Source organism: Perca flavescens, chromosome 13 (genome assembly GCF_004354835.1).
Source record: "Perca flavescens isolate YP-PL-M2 chromosome 13, PFLA_1.0, whole genome shotgun sequence".
Taxonomy (NCBI): domain Eukaryota; kingdom Metazoa; phylum Chordata; class Actinopteri; order Perciformes; family Percidae; genus Perca; species Perca flavescens.
Genome location: NC_041343.1, coordinates 9,476,207 through 9,500,669, shown reverse-complemented (window position 1 = coordinate 9,500,669; position 24,463 = coordinate 9,476,207). Strand labels below are relative to the sequence as shown.

General features: G+C 45.1%; 1 protein-coding gene across 3 annotated transcripts in view; it reads right to left on the bottom strand.

Annotated features, from left to right (window-relative positions):
- Positions 1–168: 168 nt before the first annotated feature.
- Positions 169–24,463, bottom strand: part of fam222ba (family with sequence similarity 222 member Ba) — a 31,360-nt gene continuing 7,065 nt past the window's right edge. For all 3 annotated transcript variants that reach the window (XM_028594818.1, XM_028594820.1, XM_028594819.1), the window contains exons 2-3: positions 9,045–9,172; positions 169–2,021 (exon numbers count right to left, since the gene is read on the bottom strand). In XM_028594818.1, the coding sequence (XP_028450619.1) occupies positions 313–2,021; positions 9,045–9,126 (1,791 nt within the window). In that variant the 5' untranslated portion in view covers positions 9,127–9,172 and the 3' untranslated portion in view covers positions 169–312. The remainder of the gene's footprint in view (positions 2,022–9,044; positions 9,173–24,463) is intronic.

The window sequence follows — 24,463 nt, the reverse complement described above, 5'->3', positions numbered from 1 at the left end:
AATGACACAGTACAGATGTGTATACACGCGCACATAAAAAAGTTCCCTAAAGTGCCAGGTAAAAAGCACTCATTAACAAAACAAAAAAAAGTAGCAATTGATCACTTGCAAGATTTATTTTTAACAAAAAGAACCCAAAAAAAAAAAAAAAAAAAAAAAAACCCTACTGTTACTCCAATAAATATATTAATTTACCCTCTTTAACATTAGCGGTCATTTGTTTAAGTTATCAATTACGTTTTATTCATGTGTTTCCTTCCTTAAGACTAAACAAAGGGGTTTTGATAACTGTTGTGTAGACAAGGCCATAGCTTATCTGTACCCTGGGTGCTGGATGAGAGCGGTTCTGCCATCCCCAACCTCTGGACCTACCCTGCTCAGAGGAGGCCTGTGCATCTTGCCCATCAACCCTAGATTCTGATCGCGGAAGTAGGGCGTCTGGAAGTCCCCACCCAAGTAATCTGCTGTTTGCATCAGATTAGACTGGGCGGAGGAGGTGGAGGAGCTCGTTCCTAGCCTGAAATGGGGAGCCCCAGGGGGCCCACAGTCTAGTGTGGTGCACCCCCCTGGGCCCGCACCGTGGAATGGCATGGCTATGTCCTGAGACCCGGAGCTGTCACTGTTGGGTGTGGGTAGGATGCTGCTGTTCCAAATGTGGGACTGGAAGTAGTGACCATTACTGTAGTGGGCCATGGGGCCGGGCATGCCGTTGTTGACAGGGGGAGAGGGGGTGGGCCTCTCTACGGGAGGTTTCAGTGTGTAAGGCTGACCCACACACACCTCTGCAGGGTAGCCCATGCCGTTAAAATGGAAGGCGGAGTCCCTGGAAGGCTGCTTGCAGAGGTGGCTCCCACCGTTCTGAATGTGGGGTACGTGAGCCAACTGGTGCTGATTCCATGAGCGCATCTTCTGCTGCTGCGCGTTATGCTGAAGCTGTTGTTGCTGCTGCTGCTGATTCTGTTGTTGGTGCAGCATGTGGTGGTGCTGCTGCTTGAGATCAGTGTGGCTGGAAGGCAAGTGGTTCATTATTGCCACGCTGTGTGGCGGGTGAGCTCCCAACGGGGCGGTGGCTTTCTCTTGAGAGCCAATAATGCAGTTGGGTGGGGGAAAGCCAGGGGTGGCAGGGTTGCTGTGCATGGACACCCTGGAGCAGGCGCTGATAAGCAGGTTGCGACTGATGGGGCTGGGGTTGGCGATCTGGCCCTCACACATGGAGGTGGCGCCCGCACATTGGGCCCGAGCTTGGCAGAACTGGTTGATCTGATGCACAATGGTGCTCAGGTCAGCCTGGCGGCCCTGGTGCAGCCCGGCAGCCATGGAGAGTGGAATGGTTGAGGTAGAGACGGTAACATTAGGCGGTGCGTCGCCATCCGGCAGCTTTCTGCTCACCTGCAGGCCAGGTGGTGGCTGCTGCTGAAGGTGCTGCTGCTGCTGAAGCATGACGGTAGTTGGCCCCTGTGGGTGACCAAGGGCTGGATGCTGAGACAGAGTCTGTAGTCTGTGTGGGCCCTGAGGGGGCTGGGCCATGGGGGGAGGGTGTCTGAGGCTCTGGGTGTGACCCTGCTGCTGAGGGAGGGGCATCTGTAGAGTCTGAGGTGGGTCCTGTGGTTGGAGGGGTAAGCTCTGCTGGAGCCGGGCAAGGTTCGGCAGAGGTGGGTGGTGGTTTAAAGTGCTGGTCGAAGCCACTTGGTAGGGTCCGGTGTGGGGGTTCATGATGACTTCAGGGTGCAAGCGAGCCCGGCTTCCGTCAAAATCTTTCAGGATGCCTTTGACTGTGGGCACCTTGATGATGGCGAGGAGGCCTGTCTTGGCACTGGCCTGAGAGGAAGGGTAAGGGCTGTAGCGCTGGCCTGACGTATCCAGCCCGTTGACTGTGCGGCGCACGTGGTTTCGCTGCGGCACCTTGACGCTGTTGGGGAAGATCTTGATGGTGAGGGGGTTGTTGGCAACCTTCTTAGCATATGCATCCAATTCTGCAGGGGTTGGAAACGGAGCGGATCTCATCCTTTGTGTGGTGTCCCCTGGGGCGGAGGAAAGGACAGGTCAGAGGTGAGACAGAAAGCAAGAAAAAGAGAATTAGGGTGGGGGGAGAGAGGCACAATGAGAGGGACAACTTCATCCAGGCAGAAGTGTATATAGTACAAAAGAGCACATCAGTTGTAATCTGAGCAGCTGAGCGGAACCGGATTTGGACAGCGCGCTCATATTCCATACCTCACGGTTGTTCTCCTAAAACCCTCGCAGATTCCGTCTCATGACAACAGAGAAAGAGAGATTTCCAATCCCTTTCTCAGGTGAACTATTGCGGCGGACACATTCCGAGTCTCAAATCAAATTTTGCGGCGGTGTCGGTGACTTTGAGGTCAGGAGCTTTTAGTGACCTTAATTTTTCGCAGCATCCGGGCAAACAATAAGTATGCATCTGAGGGGGAGGGGGGGGTTCTGTTTGCTACTGAATCACAAACTAAACAAAGAATGAGCAAGGCAGTGTTGGTCCCCTGTGGCTGCTTTGGGAAGAAGGAAGGAAAGAAAAGAGATTGACGCAGAGAGCAGAGCTCCATGACAGCAGACAAGTAATCAGACACAGCAGCAGCAGCAGCAGCGCGTCTGATCTGCGGGAACACCTCCCAGGCCTCAGCTCGCAGACATTTGTTACACCTGCTAAGCACCGTGGCTAAATTTAACAATGCCGAAGTGACTATGTGAACACGATTACGTGTTTGTGCATGTGTGAGCGCGAGGGTATATATGCTTTAGGAGTCGGTTTAAAAATGTGCGACAGGATCACGCAGGTGTTGGTTAACGGGTCAGTGTCTGTGCGCGTTAATGGCCCTGATCACGTGTTCGGATTTAACGCAAGTGTGCTCACTTCCACTTTATTCACCAACGCAATAAAAGTCAGTGCTAATTGTTTTAGAGAATGACTCAATTTCTCCCTGCTTTTCTCAGTCTCACTGTCCCCATCACCTCCGCCTCGCCAGTCTGACCTACTTACACCACAGCTTTCGCACTGATGGACATGAGCGGAGCGGATCTATGAGAAGGATCACTAGTCTGACTAGTTACTGAGCTACATTTAATTTACTTTCCTTTACTACAGTACACCAGTGCATGCTGCGTTACTAAAATCCAACAGTAGAATCTGAACTCAATGTGTAATATTCTCCTTATATACATATATACATACATCTCCTTACTTAGAATATACACATGGAGTTCAGATTCTACTGTTGGATTTTAGTTTAACATCAATCCCTACAAAAAAAGTGTAGTAAAACCAGTTCTGTTGTACGGCATTGAAAACTACAATCTGTGCAAAACCACTCTGATGATAATCATCAGTTGATATGACAAAAACATGCATGACATTTAAGTATTTCTGACAAAGTCATCATAAACATATGCTGAATCTATTGATATTGATTAATTTTTTTTGGAGCAGGGGACTTTCGGTAATATAGTTATCGTCATTACGGCATACAGGCTACGTCTCTCGGTTATTGAGTGAGCGATAATTTGAAATGTCTGAATTTCTGGCAGAGCTCTGGGGTTTCATGTGGCCATGGCTGTATTCTCCGTCTCACAGCAGGCTGACTGGGCTTGAGGGATGATGGCACAGAGCTGAACTGCGAGCTCTGACACGGCGGCACCAGGAGTTGTGCCAACTGGCTAATTAATTCCCGCTTTATTTGTGAACAGGAAACAATGGGCAGCGATGTGCGAGGCCGGCATGGGGCGGCACACAGGGGGCTGCTGTGACCGAGCGTTCAGCCTGCTGATGGCAGCCTCATTAATGCAGGGGTCTGGGCCAAGGAGCTGGAGCTCGACACCCTCCATCACTGAGGCCTAAATGTCTGTCGCTGAATCAACGCCAGGGTAAGCAAACGCAGATAAATGAACACGTAGACACAGGATGGACTTCACCTGTCAAACACAGGTGATGATTAATGACCTGGTTGGAAATTATTGTTTCTATAGTGACATAGAAGCAGACTAAATAAATACAAAAGCAGTTCCATCATCAGATTACATTTAGTATGCAATACATACCATTTTAGGCAATACAACTACACTTTGATAAATGTAACTTGTTTGCTATCGGTATTCAAGTAGTCTATATCGACGACGTCTCATTTACGGGATTGTTCTGGTGCCGCCGGATGTTTCTGACGGATGTCCCTCATTTTCGGATAAATGTCCCGCACATTCCGTTTTCTTTATGTTAGCATTCTAAACACTTGTTGATTTGGGAAACAACCTCCGAGCTAGAACAGACAATCACACACATTATATATATATATATATATATATATTTGTTTTTAGTAAAATTCTCATCACTCGACAGCCACTTTAATTCCAGAGCTCGCCTCCCTACGTTCACATGTTCCACCGGAAAAAAAGTTCCTTCCTGATGCTCTTTTGCAGAGGCACCGTACCTCCTTCCCGCACATAGCGTTGCCAAAAAACGATTGCGATTGGTTTAAAGAAATGCCAATAAACCAGAGCACGTTTTCCTTCCATCCCGGAATGCGGTGTGGACTAGCCAGACCTTCCTCCGCAGCGCTGCGAGACTAGTGTACCAGACACATCTAGAGCTTGTGAGATTGTGGCACAGCCTCCTTGATCTGCAACTGTCGTCCAAAACACATATGCCAATGTAGCTGTAATGGGTTGTAAGTAGATATGAAGAGAGTACTATCAGCTGTGGCAATGAATACAACAGCTTTTTTTTTTTTTTTTTTTTTTTTCATGGGAATAAGATTCTTCTGGATGAAAACAGGATTGTGGACAGCGTGGATGAATATTAAAGACCACAGGTACACTTGAAGTGCAGCATCATCTTTCAGGGTTTGCTCCGTGTTCGGAGAGGAGCAGACGAGCTGCTTGGGGATAGAAGGGTACATACTGAGCCAACGGGGAAGGGCAAAGAAGGGGGAATTAATACAAGCAACACTGGTTGATCAAAACAGTCACACTTAAAGAGCTTCAACAGAGACAGCAAGTTTGGGTTTCTGTATAGGTTTTCTAATCGGGTCAGACTGTAACAATTAAGTCCTATTTATACCAACCGTTCACATGATAGACCCATATGAAATGTCTTAATAATGTGGCCCAGGCTTTGTTTGGCAGAAAATACCTAAATGTGGACATGAGCTGAATGAATTTAATATATTACCAGAAAGAAATGATAAATAATTATAAATGTGTGTATAATGTCATAATGGTATTTAGGAAAATTAAACAATGTTAGAAATATAGCTTTCACACGCATTTAGATTGAGAAGTATAGCAAGAAAATCTCCAGCGAGCACGTAACTGTGCACAGTTATTTCGTTGCCACTGGCACTTGTGTAATGAGTTTTATACTTAGTTGTAAGACTCAGGCAAGTAGCAAAGAAAGCAATGTCAATGTCTGGAAACTGACCAATCCATTAAATTGGAAAAGGGATTATACATTGTTAACAAAGCCTAGGCAGGCATTTTGAGATAAAAATAAAAAAATAAAAAAAGGAAATCAGAATGAAGGGTTTAACAGAACTGCTGTAAAATGTGTAGCGAAATCGGTAGATTGCAGTTTAGCATTGTTTTCCCCCCAAACAGTGGATAGAATCGGTCTCTTGCTGTTAGTTTAAGGGTTCTGGCAGCTGTTGATTATGGGTTCTAGTAAGCAAGTGTAGCGTATTAGCATTTCAACCTCAACCTGAAACCTGGATTAAATGAACAGCTTTAAGTATCAAGGGAGGGTTAATTAGAATATGAGTGAAGTTTGTAGGCGGCTGCTGGTGGCTGCGAGCATATCATCTCTCAGATCTCTAACTAAGCACATTCCCAAGGAGGGAACAGGGGAAAGAGGCCAGTCTGGCCATGCGTTAATTACCCCGCTGCTAGCTAGCTAGCTGGAACACAAGTGCACAGTCAGCAGGCACTAATTAGGGTTTCTTTTATTCAAACTACTGTTTTTATTGAACACGGTTTAAGCAGCAGGGGGCAGGGGCTCATGCTGCTGTAAAACGCAATTTTCACACAGGCGCAGGAAATTAGGTCTGAAGCTTCGGCATCAAATTAGACATGTGAATTTGGTTTCCACACGAGGCCGCCTGCTTACATTTTAAAGAGCAGGGCTTCCCATGCCGATAGATCAAGACCGCGAGACCTTTGAAAAAAAAAATGTAAATATAATAATTAGAAGAAGAAAAGATGGTTGCTTTTTGATCTGCGATGTGAAAATCAGCGAAGTGGCCCAGCTGTTTGTTCTGCCTGGGAGAACTAAAGACCAAGGACCACTGGGTGGTACTTGAGTCATCCTCCCTGGAGGATGAGCAGTTTTCTTTGTGACCCACTGTCTCTTTGTGTACCTAATCTATTCCTCCGACAGCCTTTACATTTCACAGGCCACCATCTCTTAACAGTCGATCCCTGATGATAAATAGCGCAGCTGATCTGGCCTTGCCTCTGACGGCAACCTGAAAGCTCCTAACTTTTAAATGACTCTCCTGTGCACAGATCCACCTGCAGGAGAGGAGGCAGTGCACGGCAAGCATGGGGAATCTTTTTGTGAAGATAAGAGGAAGAAAAGGGGCAAGGACAAGTCTCTGTAACATAAGACTCAGCATTAGAGTGCACGGAGTAGCTCAAGCATAGACAAATGGGAACACAAATTGGAGTTATTTATGTAAAACCTCCATCTGAGGCTTTTTTTTGTGTGTGTAAACATGTCAGAGCATTGAATAAAGATTTCAAGTGACAACTATAGTCTATGAATTTCACCTAAAAAGCAGCCAAGCACACATCTCATGATGTTAAGCTATCAAATTATCCTCCATGCTGGGTAAACAACTCTGCAGAGACAAGGAGTCCTGTGAACAGCCAGGAGGGAGATGGCAGAGTGTGAGAGTTGAGGCCTGCTTTTAGCTGTGTGTGTCAGCGTAGAGAGGGAACTCAAAACACAACCAGGTGGCCCAAACTGCGGACACCCAGAAGGTGATCTACAGGGGCTGGATAGTAGGCAGCAAGAGAGGCGACTTTTTCCTACGGCACTTTGATATAATAATAATAATAAAAAAAATAAAAAATAAAAAAGGATTCAGTCTAAAATGAAAAACTGCCCCACGACTTTTGATGCAACACCCAGTCTCTTAATGACACTTTGAAGAGCGGATGAAAAGGAAAAGCATCATAAGAGAATGACGAGGAGAAAAAAATAAAAAAGATTGAAATTACACTTCTAGGATCGTTCGTGCTGTTGGGAAAATGGATTACAGCGTTGGGCGGAAAAACAAATTGAACTCCAGTTGCGCCTCATGCTCTGATGTGTCTTACTGTGTCACATAAAGGAAGAGCAGAGAAACGGTGAAGCTGATGGCTGCACTGTGTCACCAGCCTGCCTGGGTGAGGCAACAGACGTTGGCACTTAGCAGACTCCTTCACACTTGCCGATCTCCTGGGGGTTGGCTGATTACTGTGATTCTGAAATTACAGTCTTGATGAGCTGGAGCATTTTACAAAAAAAAAAAAAAAAAAAAACTGCTGCAGAAATGGGTCATGCAGGAGCTGAGTTTCTACTCTGAGAGAAACAGGCAGGAGGAAAAGGAGATTTTATGATCAAATAAATAAAGCTGACCAACTAGAAAGGCCATAATCAATGTCTGGGAAGTGACTAATCTTTTGGGTACATACAGTATATAAAAACCTTGCTGTTGGAGAAAAAGAAAAACTGATGGTATAGTATATGCAGGCATCATTGAGACCACACATGCATTATTACAAAAAGGTAAATGTACATTTGAATGTACCTAAAAAGTAGGGCTGGGACGATATGAGTTTGTCCGGATTCGATTCTTTCATGATACATGGGTGCCAAGTCGATTTTGTATTCTAGAAGTATTGCGATTCGATAGTATCGAGTATTGCGATTTTCTTTTCCTTCTTTAACAAAAACAAAAGTTGAATAACACACTTCTAGAGACAATATATCATGAGACATTTCTAAAAACTGATTATTTTCTAAGAAGAATGCACATCACATGTCAGTCAGTCTGACATTTCTTTCATTTGTAAAGAAGAACATAACATGGATTTTCAGCATTTTCTGCTTTCGCTCTGTTTGGCTGGAAACAGATATGATGTAGTCGCCGTCGGCAGTACCGTATAAACAGAACATATTTAGGTCAATCACTGGTTAAAAAAAAAAAAAAAAAATTATATATATATATATATATATATATATATATATATATATATATATATATATATATATATATATATATATATATATATATATATATAGATTCTAGGAAAAATAATTGATTTTAAAAATTGTCAATATAAATCACGATACATATGATTTGATTTTTTCCCCCCACCCCTACTAAAAAGTGATAAATGATCATTACGCTTTTAACACTGTTGCATTTCCATTCATCCGTTTGTCATACATTAATCACGAGAGCCAGTAAGATGCTGCCCCTCACACTGTAAACAGTCCAAGTTTGTCAGCAGTTAAGTTGTGAAATTCAAACACATTGAATTAACTGGGCCAGCTCTGACTAGTCCGCTGTTAAACCGGGGCAGCAGATTGCTTCTTAAATTCACTCTCATTACAAGATCATCAGGGCAAAACCACTCAGCCGCAATCCATCTGCCAGTCTGACAGTGACTGACTCTCCCTGATGGCGAAAAGTATCCGAGATGGTCAGATCTCAGACATGAATGTGGCGATAGCATTTTAGTACGCACACAGGACCGCACTCTTGTGGGGGCGATGAGAGAGGGAAGGGGACAGTTCTCTGTTCATCAGCAAATTAATGGCGCAGTTCATCCTAATTTCCCTTGAAGACAGATTTATGGTCCTTGAGCACAACATTTTTTTTTTCCCCTCTCTCTTTTTGGTTTTAACACAGAGCTGCAGAAGAGAACCAGGCCAGGGTTGGCATGGACATCAGACGTGGGGCGGGCCGCAGGATTGTAACAGCTTGGTTTGTTGTGTGGGATGGTGGTGGTAGTTAATAGTGTGTGTGGTGGTGTGTGTGTCCCGAGATACTTACATTTCTGATGTCCAGTGTTCATCTGCGTGTGGGGGAGAAGCTGAAGGGGGAGGTCACCTGGCCCTGGCAGACAGGCCAGCATTTCACACAGACACTAATGCAACATGGGACACACACTTCTCCTCACACTGCAGAGAGAAAGGGGGAGAGAGAGAGAGAGAGAGGTCAGCAGTCAGACATAACTGCAAGGCAGCACATGGTGCGTGGTGATACAGTGGCTGGGTCCAGACTAATACATAGAACTCTTTGGCCGATCCCCGGAGGCACAGGGCTGAGGGAGACATAGTTACCTTTCAATTAGAAAGGGATTCACACCTGGAGCATCAGGTAAGGTGACATTTGATGCCAATAACAACTTCAATTAAACATCAAACAGCTGAAGTAAAAATTGGCAGACTGGGCCTGAGGGACTGGCAGGTTTTAAATCGACTCAGTCCCTCCTCCAACTCGCCCTGCATGTTAGTCAGCTAGTTGGACCCTGCTACCTGCGTTTTACCTCTCCGCCTCTACCAGACCGTGGCGGGGGAAATTAATGACTCCTGTACAATCCAAAAGAACATACTCGAGAGGCCCAGCCGCTGACAAGTTAGTGAGTCTCCGATCGATACTGAAGTCCTCCAGACCTCGAAGAGGCCTTTATTTTGGGGACATTAAGCAATGGAGCTGGCGCAGGATGTGGTGAAAAGAAATGAATAAACCGGGCTACAGCTCCAATAAATGCCTGCCACTTTGTGCAATAACCTGATGTAATAGAGAGCGGGAAAATGTTTGCCATGCTCCACTTGGCTTACCGCTGTATTCAAAAACACCACAGATGCTTGCTTAATCAGCACTGAAGAACAGTCAGGGAGCAAATTAAGTCTACAGAGTCCGTGGCCTCCCCTTTTGCTGCGTGGCATCAGAAGAGGGCGGCAAGTGTGCGCTGACAAACAGCGCCTACGAGAGAGAGGCAATTACCCACAGAATAACCTTGGCATGCCTGTCTGCCGCAGGGTGATGGCTTGAAAGTGTCTTCCCCCCTGCAGGGAGAAGAGACAAGTGGAGGAAAGAGTGACAAAGCGAGAGAGAAAGGTGGAAAGAGAGAAAGACGGGGGACGGGTTTGAGGGTGGTGGGGGGGGGGCTCAACCTGCTATAAAAAAGCAGGAGCTCCAAAAAGGTCAGGAAGACAGCTCATTTAAATCCTCCCAGCGAGAGGAGAAAAAAAACAAGCCTTAATGAAGCTGCCAGTTCTACACAGATACCTGAGAGCGTTGCACCTTGGGGTGCTGCAGGGGCAGGGCGGCGGCGGCGGCGTGGGGGTGGGGATGGAAGGTTAGAGAGAGAGGAAGACTGGTGGGTGGGTGGTGAAGCTGCAGTCTTGCCACAGGTCTGATAAGGATTTGGGGGTGTTTTGTGCAGTTGATGCTGCGTCACCCTTTCTGTTGCCCAGCCTCCCACCACTCGCATCCCCCCCGCCCCCACCCTTTCCCCTGCTTTCTGATTTACAGCCTGGACCGCCATATGGCAGCAATCCCTGCCCTCGATTCAACGTGTCACCATGCATTAACTTTAATTGGCCTGATAGGTTATTCTTTTCCCTCTGCCTTGGAAGGATTTTAGGTACATAGCGCCTTCATGTCAGCAGGCAAGATTTCCAGCTCCGTCTCATTTATCAGGGTGCCAAGATTTCATACAAAGATTACAGCCATCTCTTTGACAAGAGGCAGGTTTGGGGTGGAGAAAAAACTAAATACCAAATGGTGGCAAGAGACTGAAATGATGTGGGGTGAAAGAAACAGCAGCATGAACTGTCAGTGGATTTGTTATAAGAACACACATCAACGCACTACAGGCAAAAAACAGCCAGCAGGCCTTCAGCCTGCCCTCTTCCTGCCTCCCCCACAGCGCCCCTGAATGTCAGAAAGCTGTGCAGTGGGGAGTGCAGCGGCAAAGGTCAGCCTATGGTAATGCCCCAGCTGACAATCTGCTTTACAGAGCAGGAGGAGATGAAACCCAACAGACAGAAGCCTGACGTCTACTGACTCGCCTCTTAGCACCGCTGCCACGGCGACTTCAAATATACATCACACGCCAAACAACTGGCGCTTTCTACAAAAGGCACCCACCCCCACAAAGGCTTTTTTTTTTTTTTCCTATATTTGTATCAGGAGCAGGATGAGTACACCTGATAGATTGTCAAGTCCAGACAGAGACTGAACTTGCTAGAGTCGGAGGTGCTTCTCCTCAGGTCGTAGTCGGCACGTGACCGGCTCGGCTGGTGGCTTCAGCTGAGTCCTAATTACCCTCTGGTGACCGTGCGGGGGGGGGTTTAGCCTGGTCTTGGCTAGGGCTCGTCTCTCCAGCCATCCACACATCCAGGCAAATAGGTGTCTACCCTAAGGGCTTAGTAGCCTTCGTGACAGAGAGAGACAGCCCCTCCTGTCCTGAGTGGAAACAGAGTTGCGCCTGCGAAGGCCAGGCCGAGCCAGCTGGGCAGGCTTTTGGTGGAGTATAGCCAGGCGTCTCACACTATCAGCCCCGTGCAGACAGACACGACAGGGTTCTCAGAGAATTAGGGGGGCCCCCGTGACTCGGCAAGTCTCCGCCAGCTACTTATAGAACCGTAATAAAAGTGTGCGAATAACTGTGTGGCTTTCATTATAGACAAATAAAGGCGAGCAGACAAAGCAGGACTTGATCAAGTGATGCGCATGGTTTGCGTTATGTGTCAAATTGCTCCCATAAAAGCTGACCTATATTTTCTTTTCATTCTGCGGTGGGGAAGGAGAAAAGAAAGCCATCTGAAAGTAAAAAGAGTTAAAAGAAGGGAAGGAGGTTACAGGACAGACGGAGGCCGTTTAGATCAGCTGACTACATTTTACGTCAAATCTTTTGATCAATATCCTTCTCATCAACTATCTGCATTTGTTCAAAATTTGGGAATTGCATCAGGCTAATTGCATAGGAAATCATCTATTAAAACACCCACCAGCAGTAACGCATGAGGAAACGCGAGGATTGTGCACCAAAAATAAGCTCATTAGAAGAGACGCCTACAACAATATTGGAGGAGAAAAACAATAAAACGGAAAAGAAAACAAGGTGAGAAACCAGTTTGGTTGCTGGTTGAATATTAACAGCTTTTCTGTACCAATTAAAAACAAAAAGCAATTAGTAGAACCAAGACACCATGTTGTACATTGCTTGTGCTAACGGCTGAAGGAAAGGAGAGTGGAGGAGAAAGCAGGCTGCTGTTATTCTAATTGCATGTTTACCCCAAGGTTATGGGTCTGAAATAGAGCCAAGAACAAATGTTGCAGGAGAAATTTAATGCAACTTCACTGTGTTGATTCTCTCAGGGACAGAGAGAGTGAAATTACTTTTCTTTGCAAGCCGAGTCTCTGAATAGGAGGTAAAGAAAAAAACAGGAAATAGAGAATAGCTTTTTACCCTTGAATACCAAGCCAGAGCATTCTGTCAAAAGAAAGGGGGGGGGAGCCTTGCCTCTTGAGCACATTAGGAAGAAATGACCCATCGGCATGGCCTTCATTAACCCATCAGGCTTTTACAAACAACAGAGGTAAAAAAGGATTTCTGGTGCTAGCAGAGGGCCACGGGCATGTTAGGCTTTGTCAGGCTGGTTCACAGCCTCACACAATGGATCCTGATGACTCCAGCACATCCCGAGGCGTTTGGGACGGGCTGTTTGCTCTTTCAGTCAGCAGAGACCCCCCTCATCAACCCGGACTGTTATCTCACACCAAAAGCGAAAGGGCGAGAGAGTGGGAGGCGGTCAGCATGGTGAGGGGAGGCGGCGAAAACAACTAGAAGAAGACCAACCCAAACTTAAAACTCGCACACAAATTGAGAGTCTGTAAAATAGTGGTTTCCAAGTTGCTAGTCAGTGGGTGTCAGACATACAACTGTCAAACAAGGAAACTGCTGCAGTAAGTGTGGGAGAGAGGAAGACAGCTACTTGAATCTGCTCTTCTTTAGAGGGAGGGAGGGAGGGAGGGGTCTGCGAAACAACTTGGGAGGATGTATGCTCGGCAACTAACTGATGAAAAAGTGACAGTTCCCTGAGGTGAGATGGTGGATATGGAGCGGAGAGAGACAGCATGCTCCTGGAATAATGCATAGTCCACAGCTGGATTGGCTAAATCTGTGCATAAGTGTCAGATACGGAAAGTTGGATTTCACACTGAAAAACGCTCCTGCCCTTAGAGGAGCTGCGTAGCATGAAACTAAGAAAAGGAAACGCATTTCCGAGGTACCTAGGGCATCTTCTTTTTAGAGCGACCTCATACATCCACTCTTGTCTTTACATCAGTGGTTTGAAGCCTCTTGGATGATGTCCACTGCTCCTCATGGTGGAGAAGATGGCAGTAATGGCGGCGAGGTGAGAGGATGAGAAGATATAGGGCAGTAAGTGTCCTGGCTATCTTTATCAGAGCTATGTAACGGCCATTACCCGTCCCCCACGTCAGCACTGCGGGGACATCCAGCCAAGGTCCATTCTCCAACTCAGGGTCAGTTTCACTAACAGCCACTTAAGCCTACTTGCCTACCCGAAGAGCTCTACAAATGTGGAAGGTAGAGCTAAGTGTGCTCAGTCATGTCAAGCCTGGCCAAGGTCAGACAGGGCAGACAGAAAGGGCTGGCAGCGCCGCATGCATTGCGTCATGAATGCCAAAATGCCGGGGCCCCTGGCTGTGCCGTTTGACAGACATGTTTACACCTGATAGAAAATGCAGTGTGGCTGGCCTGCCAAAACAGAGGGGATCCAAAGTGAGGGGTGCCAGCCTAGTTATTTATTTATCTGCTGCAAATCCATCCAGAGTGCAGCCAGAAGCTGGGCATGCCTCAGTGAGGAGTAAGCCAGCCTACTCTCAGACATGACAGTCTTAAACCACTTGAGGGAGAGAGAGAAAAAAAGTTTAAAAAAAAAGATCCGACATGTAGTAAAAGAAAAGGAAAGCAAAGAACTCATGAAGCAGCTTTCGAGATTGGATTTGATTTGCTCACATTTACTCTTAAAACCTCTCACAGTAATCAATGATTAGCGCATGAAACGAGTCAAATTAATCAGAGCTTATTCTAAAATCCTGAGACTGGGCCTGTTTTACTCAGCATTGCAATTAAAACACTTTGACTAGGTAGTTGGACTTGGAAGCAAATGTCAACAAAGTGAGTCTGTAGCTCAACAAAATGCTAACATCAGCAAGCTAACATGCTCACAATAACAGTGCTACCATGCCAATGTTGCACTTAGGCTCAAATCTGTTGTTTTTAAAATGTTTGGAATGTTTAGCAGGTTTGCCATGTTCACCATTCTAGTTTAGCATGTAAGCATGCTAACATTTGCTAGTTAGCAGCACAGCAGAGGCTGAGAGGAGTGCCATTACCTTTGCAGGTATCTGATCATAAACCAAAATATTTGGCAGATTCCAATTGGGACCCAATGATTGTGCTACTAATAATTTCTGTACCAAATGTCAGTGAAACAGCTGGTGACGCTAGAGCAAGTCAGGGAATCATTAGGACACATTAGTCAAGCCATTAGGACACATCAATATCTGAACAAAAGTTTGTGCCAATCTATCAAGTAAATGTTGAAATATTTCACCGGATAAGAGAAACGTTTACCCGCTAATGGTGCTAGAGGAAATGATCAAGAGATCACCAAAATCTACAGCAATGCCTGTGCAAAATTTCTTGACAAAATAGTTGTGGACTGAGCAACGATGGTCCAAAGGACCGACATTGCCGTCCCTAGAGCCACACTACACTAGCTTGGTGTACTGGATGTTCAAGACGACAACAGTTGAGAAACACTGAGAAGCACAGGAATGCAAGCAAACACCACGGATAAGATTCTGTTCCCTCTGGAGAAACTTCAGCCTTCTGCCATCAGATCACACAACTCCGAGACGTCGCTCACACATATGAGCGCGACACTGCTCCCTTTCATCTCCTCGGTGGTGCCGCCGCATCGGTGTTATCTTCACATATCCCCATATCACACCAGACAACAATGTGCTGAGTCACATGCTGCTGTGTCAGATGCCAGACTGTGGGGTTGGGTACAGGACTAGGATGGCATGGTTAGAACAACACAGACATACAGATACCAGGCTACCGTTAATCTACTAGGTATGTGCAGCGATAGATTGTCAGACTTTAGGCAGCTGGTTTTTCCAAGTTGCTCGCTCGTGTGAACGCTTAGTTATAAAATCGCATAGTTGTGGAACAGGCAGGGTGAAGAAACCTAAACAAACAGATGAGCCTGCGTTGAACTGATCTACTGCAGATTTATAACGTACAAAGAAATATGTATCCAACATGAACTACATGACCTGCCCTGTAAACAAAAATGACAAGAGCCTTGTTCTTCTGACAGCCAATTTAAAGCTGGAAATACACTGTGGCTAAGAGGAAATAATGCAATTAGCCTTCTACATTTAATTTCTTTCAGGTCTGAAATAGAAATGAGCCCAGTTGCCCAACAGAGGTTTAAAAGCAGACTTCTTGTCCTAACTATTTGACTGTAAGTCGGCCAGGCCTTTTCCCTGGTTAGTTAGTGGGAAATAACTCAGTGTGCTGAGAGCTAGAGCGCGGCAGCATTGTTCCAGCTGGCGGAGAAAGGGGGAAATGAAGATGGAGTGGTTTGATTTCATTTGTTAGCAGGTGCATCCATTTTATGTTCTTCCCCACACCCACCTCGCCTCTCTCAGTCAAAGCGCTTATCAGAAATTGGACACCCCAGTGACAAATTGAGCCTGCGATTAAAGGGAGAAAGGGGAAAGCTTTGTTAAGTGCTGCTGATTGGGATCCCAGGCTGCCCTCACACATCAGGTGTGTGTGTGTGTGTGTGTGTGTTTGCTTGGTACAGAGCCAATAGCAGAGCTGACACCACCACCTCCTCTTCTCTCATTTTCCCCTCTCTCCAGGTGTTCCCACGGCTTACATTTCTGCTCAGAGTACTCAGCAAACAAAACCAAATCAATGCAGCTGCTCCCCCATCTCTCACTCACACTCTCACACACACACATACACACACACACAGGAAATTCCACAGGCAAACCATATACACCAGTGATTTTTTTCCCCTGCAGGAATAATGACCTTCTCTGGTATTTCCAGTGTCTTCTTATCGACATGTACGCTGTGTTTAACAGAGAAAAAAGTTAAGCATGTGTGTGTTTGTCACACCCAGACCCATATTATTGACCCAGCACTAATCAGCCCTGGCCTGTTTGCCAGCGCAGCTAGGCTGATTTAAGAGGGGGGTCAGAGCAGCTCTGCTAGGCAGAATTGTGCAAGCGCTGACTCTCACAAATCATCCTAAAAGGGCTTAACGCACAAAAACAGCTTCCAGTGTTACACAGGCCTGCTGTGAGAGATTTATCCACTTTGCCATTACACTAACTGGCCTCTCTCCCATATGAGCTGCTGCATGTATACCAACTCACAAACACAAAAGGAAAAAAAAAACCTAATTAGACTTTATGCCTGGTCCAACTCTGCAGGAGGACTCACTCAAAAAATTCAACCTTTTATTATTCTGCATTAAAAACCATCTTGTTTACCATTAGTCTTATTTATTGGGGACACGCTGCTTAGCCTACATACTGTTGGTTTAAACACCTTCATGTCTTAACTCAGACTTGTGACATATAATGAAAGCGTGAGCGGTGTCTACATCTGTAAAATGACCATCAATTAAGAATTTAGATACTGTAATAACTCTGGGATACTTAATCATTCATGAACACTGATGAATTTAAGTAAACCAGCTTCATCTTTAACTGTGTGTTATTTTATGTACAGTTGAATGGGTTATTGTTAGTTAATGACACTTCTGTGGCATTAGTTTTCTAATTTTATGCATAACTGTTTAATGCAGGCCCAAGGAAAAGATTAAGAGAATTTAGAGAATTAAGAATTGAGAAAAGAGTGGATTACTGAGATGCAGGTCGGGTGGGTGTTTTCTCTGAACTGGTGTGATCCACAGAAATGGTGGAAATACATATACTTAAATATATATCTATTCTGCTGCCGCCACACAAGTCAAAAACAAATACCTACTCGCCGATTCCAAACCCTGCTGTGTACATGTTCGATAAAAGCTGATCGTTCTCCATCCTGTGTCCACGCGAGGTTGGTAAGGTCAGCTGCCTCCATGGCAGCTCTGACATTCAGTCTGGCCTCCAGCAAAACCAAACAAGTCCCCCTCGCACCTACAGACCAGCTGAGGAATAAGAGACATCTTTTTCCAACCCGACAGGGCTGTGTGAGATGCGCTCCTTTTCCCCTTGGAGAAACACACAAGACATTTGTGGTCTCTCCTTCATCTCCGCCCCCCCAGTTCTTTCCCCCAGCAGACACTGGCTCAGGGCACTGGGCAGCCAGCTGGTGACTCTGTGGAGAGCCAGGCAAACACAGGCCCGGCATGGCAAACATCGCACCTCTGTGCCTGCATGGGAACATCTGGCCCTCCCAGGCTTGCAGGGCCCTCCGTCTGTCTGCCTGTCGGACTGTGAGCCTACACATACTGTTGGTGTGTACTGGTGTTGTCATGGCACAAAGATTTTTACTCCTACACAGGTACTGGTTTAATATACAAAAACAACTACAATACCAAAGCAAACAAACCAAATGTCACACAACAACTTCAGCACTATTCATGATTATGCAATTACTGATTTAGCAGCTCATTAGCGCTAAAATGTTGGGATGTCAAAACTATTTAGTAGGGCTGCAACAACGAATCGATAAAATCAATAAAATTTGATAACTAAAAAAGTTGGCCACGAATTTAATTATCGCGCAACTATAACGCCACCTAGTCGCGGAGATAAAAAAAAGAAATTGAGTTGAGCGCGGAACGGAGCAGCGTGGAGCGAAAGAAAAGAAAAAAAGAGCAGAGCGGGGGTAGAGGAAATACGGAGAGAGACCGGAAAGACCCGTAACATTGTTCTGAAACACTCGGCGGAGGCAGAGAAATCAGTACGACCCAAGTCATCCAAGGTGTGGGAGCATTTCACACTAAATAAATCAAAAACGTGTTAATTGCAAGATAAGCAAAAGCGACACGGCATGGCACGGGCGCACCACGGTGATGAGTCAGCACCTAAAACTTAAACCTGTTGGAGTCCTTGAGGAAGAGGAAGGGAGTTCAACAGCAGGGTAAAGTCACTACACTATCCTACTTCTGTTCCGTTCTGAAGGGAGGAACGTACCGTCCCTCCAGTAGCTCTTCTGGTGCTGCTGTTTACTCGTTATCCAGCTGACTAGCATGACAAGCTAGCGTTAGCTCGGTAATAACAGTAATAAAGCAGGGGTGGTATAGTTTGCAAGACTAAAGACATGGTTTTATTCACTCGCCTTTTTTGGCCCATTCATTTTTCAATCTGTTGTCATGTATATATTATGTGCTTTGTCCCATATCAGTTATTGTTGACAAATATATTAGTGTGTGGTGTATAAATGACCTTAACTTGCACTTACTACAATGATGGTAATAATTTAACGAATAAGTGTGTGTCTGTATCTGCTATTTGGGTTACTTACCTTTACACAACTATTAACTAAAACAACAAGTATGTATGTATTGAGTTGATGTAAATCAATGCTTTTGTTTTTTTTATCCGATTCATCGATTAATCGAAAAAATAAATCGACAGATTAATCGATTATTAAAATAATCGTTAGTTGCAGCCCTACTATTTAGCTTTTATCCATATTTTGCCCCTGACCCCAGTTATGACAACCAGTTTAGGCGGATTGAGATTAAAATCAGAATTTCACAATGGCTGGATATTCAACCTTAATATGTTTAGATACAGACCAAAAGGTGGTCATTTTGCAAATGCGTATCGAAAACTCTTAAATACCAAAAGCTAGCATCAAATGCCTGGTCAGATTTGTTATCTTGGTTACTTATTCTTTGATCAAATAGTTCATGGTTAAATATCAACGAAAGATTAGCTTAAAATATTCCATCTCTTCTTCTGGCCTGTACCAGTGAGATAGAGTCATATGAGTAATAGTTAGCCCAGATGATAAAACTCCTTTTCCTATCGCTCACTCACTCTTGCTTTCTTGCATTATGCCCACTCATACAGATCTCCTGCGGCCGTCCAATGATTCAAGACCGATGAGGCATGCTCAAAGGTCTACGCCATTGAGCACAGCATTAATGCACCCAGCAGCAGATTTTTTGCCATCGACCCTCGTTCCCTGCAATAAGGACAGAGCCATCAATCAGGCCGAGATAGCAGACACCCGACACGGGCTGATGAAGTAGGGGACTTTGGAGCTAATGACAAATGGATCCCTCAGATATGGCCAGTCTTCTAAGACAGTCCGCCGAGAACACTTGACCTTTAGCAAAAATCCTGAGCCACTTTTTGCCAACACTCTGCAATGCAAAAAATGGAGAATATGCAAACTGCTGTTGCTTTTAAGAAAGTGTGGTTATTGTGTTAGAACTCCTGGGTCCGGCTGAGAGTCTCAGCCCCGTCACTCTCAGAGCTGCTGCTGCCCGGCCCAGACCTCCTCTGTTCTCACACCAAAGCTCTGGGAGTGACCTTCAGGAGGCCTGCTGGTCCTGCTAATTGGGGTCTCTACAGAGCACAGCAATCCCCCCCCACACACACATACACTCCACTGGAAGAGGGAATAGGGAAAAGGAAAAGGGGGGGGAGAGAGAGAGAGAGAGAGAGAGAGAGAGAGAGAGAGAGCAGGGGCCTGTGTTATTTGCTTGGTGGGAAACAGACACAAAAAAAATGGAAACCTGGGCTTAAAAACTGAACTTTGAAATACAGAATCAAACTTGGGCTGCACTGAAGGGAAACCAGTAAGATAACCTAAGTCCTTTGTAACATGGATGCTGAATATATATATATATATATATATATATATATATATATATATATACACAGTATATAGGGCTGGTCAACACAATCATAATGTAACATTGACCAAAACTTATTCCTCTCATATCAAAATCTATCACAAGTTCTCCATAATTCCAAACATAAGATTTCACAATGTTAAGAAAATACCACTATATGATTAACGTTAGAAGATAAATACTCGATATTGATGGATTGAACATACCTCACCGCAGTCACAACAGCCGGCCAACACTCCAAAATTCAAAAAGTAATACCAAATAAGCCAGAGAAAAGCAACAGTTAAGAAGCTGCAACCAGTTTGTTTTGTGCAGCTTGAACAAATAATCAGTTAGCCTATTAAAATAGTAGCTGGCTATTTTTCTGTTGATCAACAACCTAACCTCACCGCAGTTACAACAGCCGAGCAGAGGTTTTTGCGAATGTGACATTAAGATTCAAAGATAGCATCGCCAGAAGCAACGAAGTGCTGTGGGTTAAAACAGTGGTAGAACAAAGTAGCACATCAAATAAATGTAAACTTCATAGTAGCTATTACTATACAATACTAGTGCTGGGCCGGTATACCGATTCACACCTAACACCGGTGTATATTTTTGTTATGAAATGAATTTTAATATACCGCCATACTGGTGTATTTGATTACACAACGTTCGGAGCACTACGCAGCGCCGCGTGACACCGTTTCAGATGGGACCCTTTTCAATGTTGCGCTTCTAAAACACACATGGTGCGACTGCGAGGCATGGTGCGGTTAAACAGTAGTGCTCTGGTGTTACGTTACAGTGAAGATGGATAGGATAGACGTTGAAAGTTCCAAAATCGAAGCTGCAGAACTAGTAGAACATGATGACACAGAATAACTTGTGTCTGTTTGGAGTTTTATTGGTTTCAAAAAAATCCAACATCGACCAAACAACCATTTTATGCAAGTGTAGTCGTGTCGGGCTAAAGTTGTCGCGAGCAATTTGCTCCACCACCTTAGCCGCAAGCACGTCTTGGAATATCAAGAACGTATGAAGTTAAGGTCAGCGCCATCCACATCAGCAGATAACACAGGAAAGCAAAAGAAAAGTCGAGCCAAATGTCACTTCAAAGACGCGTTTGCTAGAGGAACTCCCTACGACAGGAAAAGCAAACTGTGGATCGAGATCACAAACTCTATCACTGTCGAACCTAGCCAAAGACATGGTCCCGCTTAATACAGTCGAAAAAGAAGGCTTCACTTGGCCGTGCTAACGTTAAGACCTGTCACCTCAAGCATGCAGCGGAGCAACCCAATGAACGCAATAACAATCCACCTACAGTCCCGCTACAGACAGTCGAGAAAAACGGGTTCAGAGAAATGATTAAAACATTTAAGATTTAAGATGCCTTGCCGAAATACTTCCGCCAAACCACTAACATTATTCAAACACCGAAGCAAGCTGACAGCGGAGCTCCGCCCACTTTTCTACAACAACCTAACATTACCGGTAGTCAAGGTAGTGCTTAAACAGCAATCTCACAACTACTTTGTTTTGTAAAAGGAAGCACGTTAAAGTTATGCGAATTTATTTAATTTAAGTTTATTTTACTACTTTGTATTTTGCACAATACATTTTTTGTTTAGATTCTGTAACTGTTTCATGCATTCTCCTTCATATAACATTATTGTATAATGTTGTGGAGCCGAGCAAACCCTTTAGTAGAGATGGCCCGATACCACTTTTTCGCTTCCCGATACCGATTCCGATACTTGAACTTGCGTATCGGCCGATACCGAGTACCGATCCGATACCAGAGTGTCATATATTTTATTATGTTTTAACAGCTGTATACTACTATCCCTGTATGGATGTGATATAAATTCTATCTTTGTTGTCTGTCTGGCTCAGAAACATGAACAAACACAAACAATGAATGCCGTAGAACTTTCTTTTATTCTCCAGTTTGACAGTCAGTTATAACGGAAAAAGAACATAAATAAACTACTTTAATGTAGATTTTCTTTAGGGCTTTATTACGTGGTATCGGATCGGTGCATAAACTCCAGTACTTCCCGATACCGATACAATCGTTTTAGGCAGTATCGGAGCCGATACCGATACTGGTATCGGTATCGGAACATCTCTACCCTTTAGTAATCAAAACGTTTAGTAAACATCATGACATTGAAATGTTTTTTTTTTAATATTCTGACAGTAGTGAATACTGACAGTAAAATAAGCCACTATAAACCAGAATCTTAAAAAAATACTGGGATGCAAATTTTTGGTCATACTGCCCAGCACTATACAATACCAAGTAATATAAGTGAGTGAACAAGAACTGAAAATAAAACCTCAAACTTGGGGAAGAAATAGAATGGTATTTGAAAAAGTAAAAAGGGCACCACAAAGAGGATCACGGGTTTCTAAAAGGGAACGTGGGTCGGGCAGGTCGGCGCTCTGCTCTCAGGAACATGGAGGAGACAATGACACAGGTAATTTAGAGCAGGCTCAGCCAGGCTGCACCTGTGCACTTGGAGCTTGCCAACACATCATCATATCAGGACCATTTCCTATCAGTGTGACCAGCACTCCAATAAAAGGGGAAGAAAATGTACAGGAAGTCATCCTGCAAAAAAAGCCTTTATTGTTGAGGGGCTTTGGTTTTTAAGAATGCGTTAAAGGGCAAAATACACACTTTTCTGAAGGAATTTAAGGACATGAAGTGAACATGGTGCCCATTTTAAAGTAGGTGTGTGATAGATCCCGTGAATGAGACTTTGAGCAAGGGTGGCCATGAATAGAAAGGTCTGCATTTAATTTGCTAATCCATCATTCCAATTGTACTCTGCAACAAAGGGAGAGAAGAGTGGTGGGGCATTCAGAGGCAATGGAGCATGCTGAGGGGTGCGTGTGTGGTTCTCCATGGAGCCAGAGAGGCCGTGGCCCTTGGCCCTAAAAGCCCGGCCAGCGCTGGGGAGAATGGGCTCTGATGAGCTCAACGCAGGCAAGACTAATCCCTTCGTGTCCAAAGAATTGTTTAACTATGTTTGACTGATTAACCCAAACCTCTCGATTGCGCTTACAATCTATTTGCTCAATCAAGCCTCCTGCACTCATCATGCTGCAGTGTGTGGGTGGTGATGGTGAGGGAGAGAAAGAAAAAGAGAAAGAATGAGACAGAGAGACACACAAAGGGGGCTGCAAAAACAATCCATTTGGAGGGAGCACACGGAAGTCAAAAGGACAGCTTTTTGGTTCTACTTGCAATTCTCCAAATGCACATAGCACACGAGTTCCTGCGAACCAGCTGTTGCTAACATTCAAAGGTCAGAGAACTCTTGCCTTGAGAGATTTCACGTAGAAAGTCGGCCGCGGTGTGTTAGCATGTCGCACTGGCGTGCTGGTTCTTTCACAAGCTTCATGGGAAAAGGAAATTTAAAAAGGCACTCTCCCCTGCGTGGAAAAAGAGGTTGCCAGGAAGATTAACCCAGCTTCCTTTTATAGCCTCAGACAAGAGGTTAAATCACACATTACACTGCCTGAAATGTCTCCTAGTAATTAGATCAAGAATATTACTCTCTCTTCTTCCCCTTGCAGACTGCAGCTGATCAAAGCCTAATGATGGTGTCAGTGCCATTGGCAGTGCTGGCTGGGTAAATCTCCCCATCGGGATGGCAATCTGTCAGGGCCGCGAGGCTCGCTAAACAGCACAGGACAAGAGTACAATGGCGCTCGACACAAAAGTAGACTAAATGAGCCGCGTCTCCCACCAACAAACTATCCATCGGGCAGTGCACCATCCAAATTCACCGTAATGATGAAATATCTCTTTGTTTTGGGTCTAGAACTGCAAACTTTACAGTATACGTACACACGCGGCTGAGATGTATACAGCGAGAGAGCCGTTGGTGACATCTGCAATTTTTATCCTAATAACCGTGAAACCCACCACCAGCGTATCCGCTGTCTTTCCATGCCAGAGCAGATCGAAGCAGCACCTGGTCCCTCGATGGGGTGAGGGGGCTACTGGCAGCGCAGGCAACACCCTGGGACGTCAGATACAGAGCAAGACGAATGCTTCTCTGTCACACAGCAACATGACCTGCCTCAGGACTCTTGACACACGAGCACTTTCAAGTATGCCTTTCAAATTGTGGCCCACCCTTCTTCCTCTGCCCCCACCCCGTCTCCCTCTCTATCTCAATCACGTTCTGCGGATGTTACACTACTTCAGGGGATATTTTTCTGACTAATGCAAAATGGTTGTGCAGTGGCAAGATAAAAGTTGTCATTTTCCTTTTCTGATTCAATGCTTCCTTTGTAAACAACCTCGCATTTTCACGTGCGCGCACTTCCACGCGCACGCAGGTTGCAAACACGTCACGCATAATGGTCAATTTCCATTATGTGCGGTCGCAAACAAAAGGGGGAAATGGCAGGAGATATGCCAATCATTTATCGCTGAAAGATGTCTGACAAAAGAGGCCCGTGAAAACTTTTGACAGCTTTTCTTTTTCACGTCGGTCCCCGGCACAACCGGCTCCTGAA